Source organism: Erigeron canadensis, chromosome 3, assembly GCF_010389155.1.
Source record: "Erigeron canadensis isolate Cc75 chromosome 3, C_canadensis_v1, whole genome shotgun sequence".
Classification (NCBI taxonomy): Eukaryota; Viridiplantae; Streptophyta; class Magnoliopsida; order Asterales; family Asteraceae; genus Erigeron; species Erigeron canadensis.
The window spans coordinates 34,236,263-34,249,636 of NC_057763.1; the positions used below are offsets into that span (position 1 = coordinate 34,236,263).

A 13,374-nucleotide genomic window follows, 5' to 3' on the forward strand; every position below is an offset into this window, starting at 1 on the left:
TATCATTTGTTGTGTTTATCCTACTTTACAATAAATACTAATACTAATGTCAAACTAATTACTTCGTGTCAAGAATACTTTTTTCGGTCTAATATAGGCTTTCTTCCATTTAGATTGTGTGTGATTATACGAAAATTTGTGAACCAACCCAAATGACAAGATAGGAATAATCAAAAAATATGGTAAAGCAAAGTATAACCCTCGAAAAGCAAATAATTAACAAATTTCCCTCATGCTAAATATGCTTTGCTCTCCAGGCCAAGAAATCTCATATCAAAGTTCAAACCAAAAAGCTCTACAAATACTCAAATCATCTCTTAGATCATTATCTTTCAACTCTTGCACGTCACAATGGCTTCAATCTATATTGTCGGGATTTTAAGTATTTTGTTGTTGATACAGAACAGTAATGCGTATGAATTCATGGTTGGAGGTTCCGGCGATTGGAGTCTTGCATCAACCTCCTATAATCAATGGGCGGAAAGAAGCCGCTTTCAAATTGGGGATACCATTTGTGAGTAGCAAAATATATACACGTCACTATGTAACAGATGATTGTTGATTAAACTCATCTTTCTTATATGTTTTCTTTTGTTTGTTTTGTAGTGTTCAAGTATCAAGCCGGGAAGGACTCGGTGGTTCAAGTAAGCAAAGACGATTACAACAACTGCAACGCAGCATCACCCATTGCTAAGTATAGTGATGGTCACTCTGTAGTCAAATTGAACCATTCCGGGCCTCATTATTTCATTAGTGGACTGGTGGAAAATTGTAAAAACAATGAAAAGATTGTGGTGGTTGTAATGGCAGATAGAAGCAACCGGGCACCAACAAGTTCACCTCCGTCTCCAGCTCCATCAGGTGAAGAATCTCCATCTCCTCCACCAGAAGGAGGAGAGCTTCCATCTCCTCCCCCAGCTCCATCTACAGAAGATAATAACCCAACCCCCGCCCCAAATGTTGCATCTTCAATTGTCACTAGTTTCATTTACTCCATTGTTGCTTTTGCTGGCTCAACGCTTCTCTTTGTACTTTGAGTTAGTGACGATTTGCATTAGAAGTATGTTATGTTTTTCTTTCTTTATTATTGTAATTTTTTATATAATACATAAATAAATTGTCAAAATGATTGTACTAAAGTGTCGTGATTAAACATTGCATGTATCTTAATTGTGTGGATACACCATCTTTTCATCTTGTTTCCTGTCCTAAGATGAAGCGATGATCAGGACATAAATTTTCTAGGGAATTTGAAGTACAATTTCTCTTTTGGTAGATGGTTGTAATTCCAAAATTTTCTAACAATATATATTATTCAGATTTATATAGTTAAAACCTAAAATAATCTGGGATCATGGGATGGGTTGATGCTAAAAATTCTTTACATCGACTAAAAGTTCTTCCCCAATTCAACTTTTTTCACCAGTCTCAATGTATTGTGTAGAATTGAATCCACTATCCCGGCAACCTAAAAAATAACCGAGGTCCATAGTTAAGCAGTAATCTAGGAATCCAATGATACACCCATTGACAAGGAAACAGGATAAAAACTGACCGTGAAAACACCACCAATAATGGCACAAACGTTGGTAATGAAATGAGAAAACGATTTGGGATTTTCTGTTATCAGGACCTGCATATAATACATTAAAACTATAACCAGCAAGGAGTCTACAACAAATTAGGAAGAACGCTTGATAAATTGAGTCAAAGTTTAAACCTGCATTGGTGATGGCTCATAATGGAACTTCACAACAGGGACAGAATACGCATGTATCAAGCTACTATGAGCAGTATACTCGTAACTCTCAACTAACTGATGAGATGACCTCATTACCTCGGTCTTCACAACTTGAAGATAATGCTCTACCTACATTTTACGTTTAAAAATGCAAAGTGTGTGTCAAGATGTAAAAGGTATCTAAAAATTACAAGTGGCAATTTCACACCGTTTACTTATGAAACCCAACCCCACCCATCTCAATCCATAGTAGACAATGACCCATTCCATCTTGAACCTGCTTAGACACATTACCCAACTTGCATGATCTACTCTACTTGCCAACTACAGTAATAGTAACATAAAAATCTGGCTAGAGCTCTTACCGTAACATTTGCATGATCTTCTGGGTTGGTAAGATATTGCTTGCCATTCAACTTATCATGGCTTGCACCAATGTAAGGTAGTATTCTCTTAATATCACTCATCACTCTTGGAGTGAGCTTCTTACCGAAAGAAAAAGCAGAAATTGCATGTGACATGTTCATCACGGAAGCATCAAAAGAGTGGGACCCTGAACGGGCTGAGATTACTAGATTACCAGGAACCTGTATGGTAAATGAGATGGTTATGCAAGACATTTGGGTTTCAATTTCAACCCAAATGAAAAGGTCAGGCATAATAATTTAACTATAGAGAATTATGGTTCAAACAGGTCAAAATATCATCCGAAATGTATTCAAATGCATACAAATTATTAATATGTTTATGATCATATGCTATTGTAACCATATATATAACATTAACTAGTTTTTAGACCCGTGTCCAACACTTGACACGGGATTTACGATATTATCAACGTTAGATATCCATACATTTAAGTCATAAAAGCTTATAATTTTGAAGATATACGGTTTTAAGTGTTATATTTGGCAAGTTGTAGTACAATAATCATAAGTTCGTCACTGTCATTATTAACCGATATATATTGATGGAATTGTTTGCCATAATGATTACACAAGGCACATCCTATAATAATTTCTCTATTATAAAATATTTTGAAATCAGTTGTACTCATGATGTGATATTATTATGAAAGATAATTAAGAATTAAAATATAAACATACTTGTGAACATATACATGACATTCCAGTATATGTATTTGATCATGATGCGGGCCCCAAACACATATAAGTTTATTTTTAACCATCTGTCCTATGATAATAAGATAACAATTAGAATTGTTTTTATATTTTTTGATAACAATTAGAACTCTTGATTTGAGTGACAACCGTAACTTTAAACATTAATACGCAAAATTAATATATATAAAAAAAATAGATAAAATTATATATATTTTTTATTGAGAGATTAGAATGAATCTTGAATGGAGTACATATTGATTTGGATTTAGTATTCAAGTAACGCTTTGTTGAAAATCGTGTTTTGTTCTGTGATCGTCTCATGTTCTGTGATTCCCATTATGTTTAGGATAATGATGTTATATATCGTCATCTTTTATTATGTTTGGGATATGTATCTAGAATTCAAATTGTGTTTATATTAAAAATTAAACTAAATATTAATATTTATAATTTATAAAAATCTAATCTAAAGTCATTAGGTTTTGAAATAATTTTTCGTTGAGAATATTTCATATGTTAAAAAATTTTTAATTAATTAAATAATTATAAATATTAAAAAATTCTCTAAAGTTGATTGCTAAAAATAAATATATGGTAAATATTGAGGGCTAAAAAGTGTAAATTATTGATGGAAAACAAAAAAGTGTAAATTAATGAGATTTTTTTCTATAAATTAATATAAATACTAATATAATAATATATTTGGATAATGATTATTAGTATTTTTAATTTGTAGTTAATCTAAATGATGACATAAGCGAAAATCAATTCGATGAAATCGAGCGATTTGATTGGTTAATAAGTCATTAGTTCAACTGTCTTATAGTATATATTAAGATTAAGATTATTAATTTTATTCATAATATACAAAAGAGATGGGTAACAAAAGTCGTTGTGGATCCGACTAAACCCTTTTGAGTATGTTTTGGACTGTTAACCAACCCACCCGACCTGCCGTAACCTTTAGTAAAGGTTTACCTTCTTGACTCGTACAAACCCTTCAATTCTACACCCTGCTTCACGTGGAGCAGGTCTTTTTGCATCCTCTGTAGTTGTCCCAGATTTATCCTCCAAGGACAGATTCACCGATTCCAATGCAATTGGTGCAACCAGGCTTTCCATTGTCTGTAAAAAAGGACACATTAACTAAAAGAAGGTGCATTATAAAACATGAATAGATCTTTCATGATCTAGTCATATAGTTTCTTGCATACAAAAATCTGTGAAATTTCTGAATTCTACTTGCTTACATTCACCAAGGTATCCGTGTCTCGGTCACCATAATATGATTCATGCTCGTGGTGCCCATGCTCATCCCTGGATCAGGAAAACATCTTTAGCTGAAATTATGAGTGGCATACTTCAGATAACAATTGTGATCCATGTGGACACAGTCTTTTGCTTTGCAAATCAATCTTTAGCAAAGTACCAACGTGAATTAACACTAGTCTTTCCAGTATGCATACATCCAATGGAAAAACTAGAGATGGCAATATAGACTCATTTTCTTATAATGGTCTGATTCAGGTCAAATATTCTCTAGCAGGTCACAGGGGTTGAAAGTTGCCCCAAGTGTATTTTTATTGCATAAACCTCCAAACATTTTGATCACAGAAGTAGATTAATTATAGAATTATACAGTAACTATAATCTTATTGAGAAATAAACTATTTATTGCAAAACCTCAAAAATTGAGCAAAAGGTGTTTGAGGAACACCCAACATGACCATATATAACCGATTTAACCTGCTCGCATTATGACCTGTTACCCAGCCGACCGACAGTCATTTTGCCATCTTTAGGGAGAATAACTCAATATAGATAAAGAAAAAAAGGTGACTTACTTGACATCACTGCCCTTACGGAATATGCGTATAGATGGATAACCTTGTATGTGGTGACTGAAATCAAGTTAAAGTGATTTATAAATATAACTGAATAAAAAATAGATCAAAGAACTGAACCATTGGTAATCCACAGAAAACCGGACATTTAAATAATTAAAGTTGGCCATAAAGATTATATGCTTCAAGACATCAACGTGTATTAACAAAGAACTGGGAAGATGTGGCTTGGACAGTAAATCTGTAGAAACTAGATTGGTAAGCGACCCGATTTTTAAAAAAAATCAATCACATAATCTTTGAAGCAGTGTGAAGACCTGGCAGTCAACTTTGGTCAAAATGGTAAGCAATAACCAAAAATTTACCTTCTACACAGGTCAACTTCCACTGTACAGTCAACTTTCCCCATAATGATACGGCCATCAATTTCTGGATCATGCCTGGTAACATGCAAAGACGAGTCTGCAGTTAATAACCAGAAATGGCTTACCAATGACTGAATATAACTTTGTTCTCAAAAAAAAACATGAAACAATCTAGACCTTTCTCTGATAATTTTGGCTGCCTTCTCCCATGAGGGTTTCTGATACAAGGGCAGGTAAAATCAGAGGCTTTAAAAAAGGATACATTAGGAATTTGAGAGTATCACAATCAAATGGGGGTGCAAAGGGTAATTAGGTCAATTTAAGAAACGTAGTCAGGAGGCAATGAGAATACCAGGCGATTACTCCAATAGCACCAAGGAGCATAGAAATTTACAACCAAGATTGAATGTCTGCATTTTGACCAAAATATATGTTACTAATTATTGAACAATCATTTTGAAACTTGTTAGATTTGAACTTTAATATGTAAGTGATAGAGTAATTTGTTAAGTGTAAGATTTGTTGCTTCACATACTGATGAGAAATCCTATCAAAATTGCGTGCATTTAGAGTAACAGATCCTTCGCCATATTCCTCATCAGTTTCATCGTCGTGTTTCACTATATTAGCAACTGGTCCAGAGTCAAACTCAGAGCCAGTAGTTCGTAGATGTTTATCAATTGAATATTTGCGGACTGTTTTTGTTATGTTTAGCCTGTTCTGAAAATAAGAGAAACAAAAGACATGTGAAATAGGCATATAGCGTCAAAATAAAGGAGTTTTAGAAGAAGAAAAACGAAATGGTCATTGACGCGATGAAACATGATGTAAGAAATGTTTCAAGTAAATTTCAACACTTGAAGAAACATATAACAATGATAAATCATACAATAACATGATTAAGAACAGCATAAACATATATACTGGATGAACACATTATAAATCCTTACTGGTGTGCATGTTTCATAGCCATGTAAATTAGTGACTTGGGTTCAATGTAAATTCTTGTGCATGAAAATCAGTCAGACACTTATGACTTATATAAAAAAAACTTCTTTGACTTCCATTTTTAGTAAGCATTGAACAACGTTTATAACTTTCAATATTCACTTTTTTCCACACCTGATACAATTCTGAAATCAAACAAACTTCATTTGATCTTTCTCTATACCTTATTCACTTTTTTAATTTGTTTGTATTTTGTCAGCGAGGCAATTAAACATTTCACCAACAGTCAAACCTTCTACTTTTTTGGAAAGTCAGACTTTCTACAAAATTATGTGCCAAGTTAAATACTGCATTGTTATAGAATTGAAGTAGTAATACACACACACATTATTATAGAATTGCATTTAATATGAAAAGACAACAAAATACATAAAATGGATACATCTAAACCAACCAACAATCTCCTCAAAAGAGCACAAGAGGGTGCACAGCCAACTTGACAATCACAAATAAAAAGTTGAAACTTACAGTTCCCAGTACATCACTCAGATCCACGGATGCAAACTCACATGATAAAGCCGGAAAACTGCATTGGAATACTTTAACTGTTAGCTACCAAACAAAAGAAATATTACACAGGTGATTTCTTATTATGATAATATGAGAAAATGGAGATAATTGCTTTTAAAGTAGAACAAATATTAGAGTCTTATGATAATCCTAATCTATGAAAATAATTATAGTCTTTTGCTAATAGCTTCAGTCCAGCCTTAATAGATAGTCATGGAGAATTACCTAAGATTAAAATCAATCCTTAAGAAATCATCATCAGGGCTTCTGTCAACTATGACAGAGGTTGACGTACTGATGCTCAAATAATTATGTAGTTCCTGGCAATGAAAGCACAATAAGTATTAGCACAAAACACGTCATTACAGTTTTCATATCAATAGTCATTGACCAGAATATCAACCTCAAAAAAAAGCATGAGCAAATAAAAGATAATCCAACCGAGAAAAAAAAAAATAATCCAAGAGAAATGCAGCCTTATATGAATAGGATTAAAAATAGGTAAAAAATACAGAGACGGTTAATTTACACTGGGTAATTCCTTGCTATCAGTATGTATGTATGATACATCAACAAAAAACGGATAAACAGTAAATAACAAATGTGCGTATGGCATGTATATACATAAAAATATATAATAGTCAGAACTTTGTCAACAACATAAGATTCTTAATTTCCTACCATTCCAAATAAAAACATCATGGAAAGAGCTGCTATGATAGACAAGCCGGCACCTGACAGTGATGCCTCAGTCAAATCCCTTGGAATTTTCCTGTCATGGAAGAAAAAAATATATAATTAATGTTAAACAAAATACAGTTTGAATTACCTTAAACACATATGCCAACTTATAGAGGATAAAAATCTGATATTATGTCTTATTCTGTCATTCACTCTATGCCAGAAATCAAAACCATCAATTCGTCATTTTGGAGATTTTCGCATAGTTTAAACTGAAAAGTGACAAACATTTATCGTCTTATAGTCTTTGAACACTTTCTGTTATAACAACTGATACTATTTTAAGTTTATTTTCACCACATTTCTTTGCTTAAAAAATATAATATCTTCAGTTAACTTCAGTGCTCACAGCTCAAAGCAACAGCTTGACCCTCAAAAGTCAAATATGGACTCCCTTTAATGGCAAATGGGCTATTAGTCAGACTTAAATATGCAGCTAATAATAAATTTGAATCACTAAAAAAACCAGGTACCGAGTTCAATAGCTCCATCATCCATGATTTATTGATTCAATAATAATCTATAATAACAGAATCTCACTTAATAAAGCAACTATTATTTCTTTTCTTTTTTTTGCAAGTTCTATTCTCACAGCCGATACCCTACAAGCATCGACACCATCCTATTAGTCTTTCTACGTCACTCACTTTGCACACCACTCAATCACCCACCTAAATGCTAATAACTTTCAGTCAGTCAGTCAAACAAATTCATACAAATCACAATAAATGAAAATTCTCATATACATTAGCAACTTCAGAAGTTAGATACATATACAACAGCAAAATGTGACGAGTCGGAATATCGGATACACATCTATAAATTAAAGCAATATTACCTCAAAACATGAATTAAATCAGCTACAGTTCTAGTTCCAGATCTATGACTAGCCAGATACTCTCATGCACATCAAATAGAGCCTCAAATACTCTACAACAATTACTTACACAATGCATATACATTTACATATACATATATATACACATACATATATCAAACATGCAGGAAACAACAAAATCAGTTGATCAATAACACTATCAGCGATACTTTAATCATAAGAACTGAAGCATGAAATGTAACAGCAATATATATATATATAATGTAAAAATTATATATAAGTTGAGAGGTAAAAAGAGACCTGTAAAAATCAACAGATTTGAGTTTGGCAGATGAAACCATGACTGACTGATTGTGAATTGGATCTGAATAATTTGAAGTGAAATTTGGGGAATTTTATTGTTGTTAATTTTTATTTTTATTTATGGAGTTGAGAATTACAGAGAAATGAATTCGTGCATTGCTGAGGCTGAAATTAGGAAGAAAAATAAAAAGTTAATTAAAGCTGGTTTATGGAACGTGATATTGTTGTACCGGAAATCCAGGGGGAGTGATTTGCTGTGGGTGAGTGTATGATACGATAACATGGGCCACTTTGAGTACACCACACAGCAATAGTAACAGGGGTAATTTAGGGATGGAAAAAAAATCAATCTGATTGGAAAACCCGTTTTGGGCATGTTTTATCCCAATCCGTATTTGTATATTTATTAGTACAAGAATGGAATCCGCGTGTTTCAGAGATGTAGACGTGATGGCAAGGTGTAAATGTAATGGTGGCAGTAATGGGGTGATCTACTTGACGGGTTCTGTTCTTAGCCGTACGGGTTCCGTCTTCGGATTTAAAAATTCGTCAAAAGTATATCGAATGACCACTCTATTGAAATAGCATAAAATTTTAATAACACCCATATAATTTTTATAATTTATCAAAATACGGTTTTTGAGATAAAAGATTTTGAATAAATTAGAAGAATAAAATGATTAATAGAGAGGATAGAAAAAAAAATGATTGGTTGAGATTTAAAGAAAGTGAAATGATATTAGGCCTCTTCTAACCTTAGACACCATCCTTCCTCTTCCTCACTGTCACATCAGTTTTTTTTCTCTCCTAAAACACCTCTTCCTCACTCACTATCAACCCACCGCTTCCTCAACTTTTATTTTATTTTAATATATCAAAATAAAAAATACAAACTTAATTTTATTTATTAAAAAACATTACATTACATTAAATAAAAACACATTAAATTAATTTTTAAAAAAAATAAAACATATTAAATCTAGAAAATAAGAAAACCAACACGATACATAAATAAATAAATAAAAGACAACTTATTATTATTTAAAAAAAAAACTTCAACGTTGACGTTGTTGTGCAGGCAAGTTCCAGATGTGTTCGATTGGAGTGCCGCTAAGACGGTGGTGCGTCAGTCGATCACGTAACTCCCCCATCATACATAACTGTGTTCCCACTCGTTGGTCCCAAGTACGAACTGGTCTCTCCTCCGGAATTAACTCCAGATCAAATGGACTAATTGCACGACTGTTATAATCAACAACCATGTTGTGCAAAATCACACAACTGTACATCATACGCTTAATTTTGTTGATGCTCAATGGACGCGCTCCGTGAGTGAGGATATGGAAACGACCTTGAGGCACCCCGAATGCACGTTCTACGTCTTTCCTTGCAGCTTCTTGATAGCGCTTGAATTTTGTCGTCTTGGGGTCCATGGGACACTTGAAAGACTTCACGAGTGTAGACCATTCAGAATAAATACCGTCGGCTAGATAATACCCCTTTGTAAACTGCTCGCCGTTAGCGATAAAGTTGACCACATGAGCTCTATCTTCAAGGAGCTGGTCGAACAAGTCAGATTCATTGAGTATGTTTATGTCGTTGTTCGAACCGGCTGGTCCAAAGTAAGCATTCCAAATCCACAAATCATATAAAGCAACAGCTTCAAGCATGATTGTGGGGTGTCCTTTGTCGCCAGTCGCCACGAGTGTATTGGCCTTGCCATGCGGTGGGGCAGTTTCTCCAATGGCAAGTGCATACAATCAATGTTGTCGAGCATACACGGGAAACCATGCACCTCCAAATGCTTCGCAGTCACTCGATTAACATCTTCTTGGGTCGGTTTTCTCATATACTCATTGTGATACAATTGAATGGTGCACTTACAAAAGTTGTTCATAGCATCGTATGACGTTTGTCGACCCATTTCCAAATACTCATCTAGTTGGCCGGCAGAAGCACCGTACGCCAGCTGGCGTACAACGGAAGTACATTTTTGAAAAATGTTTAAAGTGGAAACACCTGCAACATCGACAGGGGGATTGTGAAAGTATTGAAAGTGAGGCGGTAATGGTTGTATGGCATCAAAGGTTTGTATGTCCTTCGCTATACGGATAAACATTTCTCAGGGCATTCGAAAACGCCTGTGAAAATAATCAGCAGGAAAGACGGGTTCCGGGGCGAAGTAATGATTATAAAGACGGGTTGCCGCATCGGCGTGGTTTTTTGGTATGTATCTTCTTGGTGCTCTTGGTATTCTGGAACTCTCGGCTTCGGTTTCTTCTTTTTCTTCTACAAGATTAACAAATGTGTTCAACATTTGTGGATCTACAAAATACCTTTGAATGTAGGTTTTTGAATCTTCGTCGGAACTTGATATTTTTGTTGTATGAAATGGATGATTGATTTATGTTTGTATGTATTTGTGTGTGTTTTTTGAAATGAAAAATAATGAAGTGAATGGAGTTGTTTATATAGAGATATAAAATAGGGGGAAAAAAAGTAAGAACTAGCAAACGGCTAGTTTTTTAAATTGATTCCTAATCGTTCCCCACCATACGCTCCCCCGCTTCGTCGACCCAACGACACACCCCCATTGACGAGGTCCACGAACTAGTTGCTGCCAACGGCTTCCTTCGTCGACGAAGCCAACAACGACCCACGAACTCACCGTTGGCTGAGGCCTTATAGTTATTTTAAGTAAATATATAATAGATAGGAGAGACATTTTGGGAAAGTAAATGTTGAAACTTAAAATCAATACTAAAAATTTAAGTTCAATGTTGAAAATCTAGAGAAAATCTGTTTTATAATATAGTATAGATTTTTTTAAATCTATATTCCACTTTTTGTAATTACAGTGTTTCATATGAATGTCAACTAATTTTGTACATATATTCCACAACTTACACCATTTATTTAAAGAGATTATCCTTTCTAAAATCATACAAATCTTAGTAACTATTTTTGAATATAGCTATCCTTATTGGTCCGGTTTTGGGCATATATTTATCCCCAATGCAGTCCCGATAAGGTACCAGGCGACAATATTAAGTTGAGTTTTGATATCATATTCCTTATCTGGTTCAGATATGACATTACCCGCCCCGACCCATTATCATTCCTAGGGGTAATTGGGTATGAACAATGGACTATAGTTTATAGACCACTACTCATGCTTTTAGTTATCTTAATATACAATGTTTTATAAACCGTATTAAACTGGTCGTTAGATTGTTTCGAATAGACGTGAAAAGCATTATTTTCATTCAAAAAACCTGACTTGATAACATTGTTATCAAGACATATTATATTGTTACAATACAACTTTTAGAAAACTCACATTTCATTTCCGACCTTATAAAAATATTATTGCAAAACTCAAAATAAAACTTTATTAAATTAATAATTTGACAAATGATAAACATAAGAATTCAATAATAAACTATTATCCTTTCGTTCCAAATTTTGTTCACTTTTCTTTTATATTGTTAGTGTTATATTTTAAAATGATCGTTCATTTATAAATTTTCACCAATTAAAAGTCATCTAATATAGGGGATATATTCCCTATATATCATATATTATTTTTGACACAATGTAATGTTTGATTTCTATTTTAAAAATATTTACATATAATCATAGGTAACTTGGCCCAACCCATTTAAGATTTGTTAAGCTTTATTATTTTATTTTATTTTTGTCTAAAAGGCCTCAATTTAGCCAGATTTAAACTCCATTTAACTCGTGTATATATAATGATAAACCCTGAACTTTTCAACACTTCACAAGATCTCGTTTGGTATGAATTTTCTAGCGCTAGCTGTTGGATAACACCTATCATTTTGCCTTTTATACTTGTAAATTTCCAAAAAATGGTAATTACGATACTAGGGGGAGTTGTGGAAGTCAGTTTGTATTCGGGTGGGACCAGGCAAGTGGGAATCCCACTTCTCATTCTTTGGTTTGCACTTGGCGTGGAGCAAGTTAATTTGTGAATTCACCATATGTGAAAATGGTCGTTTGCATGCTTTGGAAGTCACGAAATAACAGTTGCAAAAATTATATATATATATATATATATATATATATCTACCTATATTATATAAAGAACCCTTTATTTACTGTAACCTTCTTGAAAAAATTGCCACGTGGCCTCAAATGATAAGGCACTGTTTTCCCCACTTGCATACGTTTTTCCCTTTTACCTGCTACTTCTTTTTCTCTTCTCTTTCATTCCCTTCATTCTTACTTAACCTTTCTCTTTCATGAATAGAAAATATTTCTACCTCCAATTATAAACCTTGACAACCCTCCTTCATATATCATCTTTTTGTCTTCCCTTTTTTTAAAAAACAAATAATAATAAAAAAACTACTTGATGGGCATAAAAATAAACCAGCAACAGAGATCAATAATAATAATACAAGTAACTTAGATGATGCGTTTCAGCCCCACATTTATTTGTTAGAAGTTTTGGGTAAACATCTGGGTTTTCGGGTTTTGGATTTGGTCGGGGTGGTCATCTGTTGCCTCATGCGTCGGACTCCCCCACGCCGATGTCGTACCGGGTATTAGATAGTCATGGGGGCTCCGGGTCGTTTGCCTCAACTGGTGGTGACACCTCTTTTTCCTCCGTTTCTGATGAATACAATAATAATAATCATTGCCCATGCTCAATCGGGTGGTTTCAGGTTTGTTTCTCTTTTTTTTTTTTTTTAAATATTAATTATGGGTTAAGTATAGTTTAGGTTGTTGAGATATTTTATTAGTTGATTGATCGATTGACATTTGAAATTTGTTTTGTTAAATTATATCTTGCTTTGTTATAATACAATCTGTACTTAGATAGAAGTCAATATTCAGGTTAGGTGTATCAGAATCAAGTTACTACTTTGTTACA

The 13,374-nt window shown here is 33.6% G+C and overlaps 3 protein-coding genes across 3 annotated transcripts; 1 reads left to right on the top strand and 2 right to left on the bottom strand.

Annotated features, from left to right (window-relative positions):
- Window positions 1-345: 345 nt before the first annotated feature.
- LOC122594437 (early nodulin-like protein 1) lies at window positions 346-1,153 on the top strand. Its single transcript, XM_043766890.1, has 2 exons — window positions 346-514; window positions 607-1,153. The coding sequence occupies exons 1-2, from the start codon at window positions 352-354 to the stop codon at window positions 1,035-1,037; spliced, it is 594 nt and encodes a 197-aa protein (XP_043622825.1). The 5' UTR covers window positions 346-351; the 3' UTR covers window positions 1,038-1,153.
- Window positions 1,146-8,649, bottom strand: LOC122594434 (protein disulfide isomerase-like 5-4). Its single transcript, XM_043766888.1, has 15 exons — window positions 8,472-8,649; window positions 7,274-7,364; window positions 6,818-6,912; window positions 6,551-6,608; window positions 5,610-5,794; window positions 5,427-5,484; window positions 5,252-5,292; window positions 5,075-5,149; window positions 4,710-4,766; window positions 4,116-4,182; window positions 3,844-3,990; window positions 2,107-2,328; window positions 1,721-1,870; window positions 1,556-1,633; window positions 1,146-1,468 (listed from the first exon to the last, which is right to left on the bottom strand). Exons 1-15 carry the CDS (start codon window positions 8,510-8,512, stop codon window positions 1,391-1,393), a joined length of 1,443 nt encoding a protein of 480 aa, XP_043622823.1. The 5' UTR covers window positions 8,513-8,649; the 3' UTR covers window positions 1,146-1,390.
- Window positions 8,650-9,529: 880 nt separating this feature from the next.
- Window positions 9,530-10,593, bottom strand: LOC122591984. The gene is made up of 2 exons (XM_043764202.1): window positions 10,263-10,593; window positions 9,530-10,212 (listed from the first exon to the last, which is right to left on the bottom strand). The coding sequence occupies exons 1-2, from the start codon at window positions 10,591-10,593 to the stop codon at window positions 9,530-9,532; spliced, it is 1,014 nt and encodes a 337-aa protein (XP_043620137.1).
- Window positions 10,594-13,374: the final 2,781 nt, after the last annotated feature.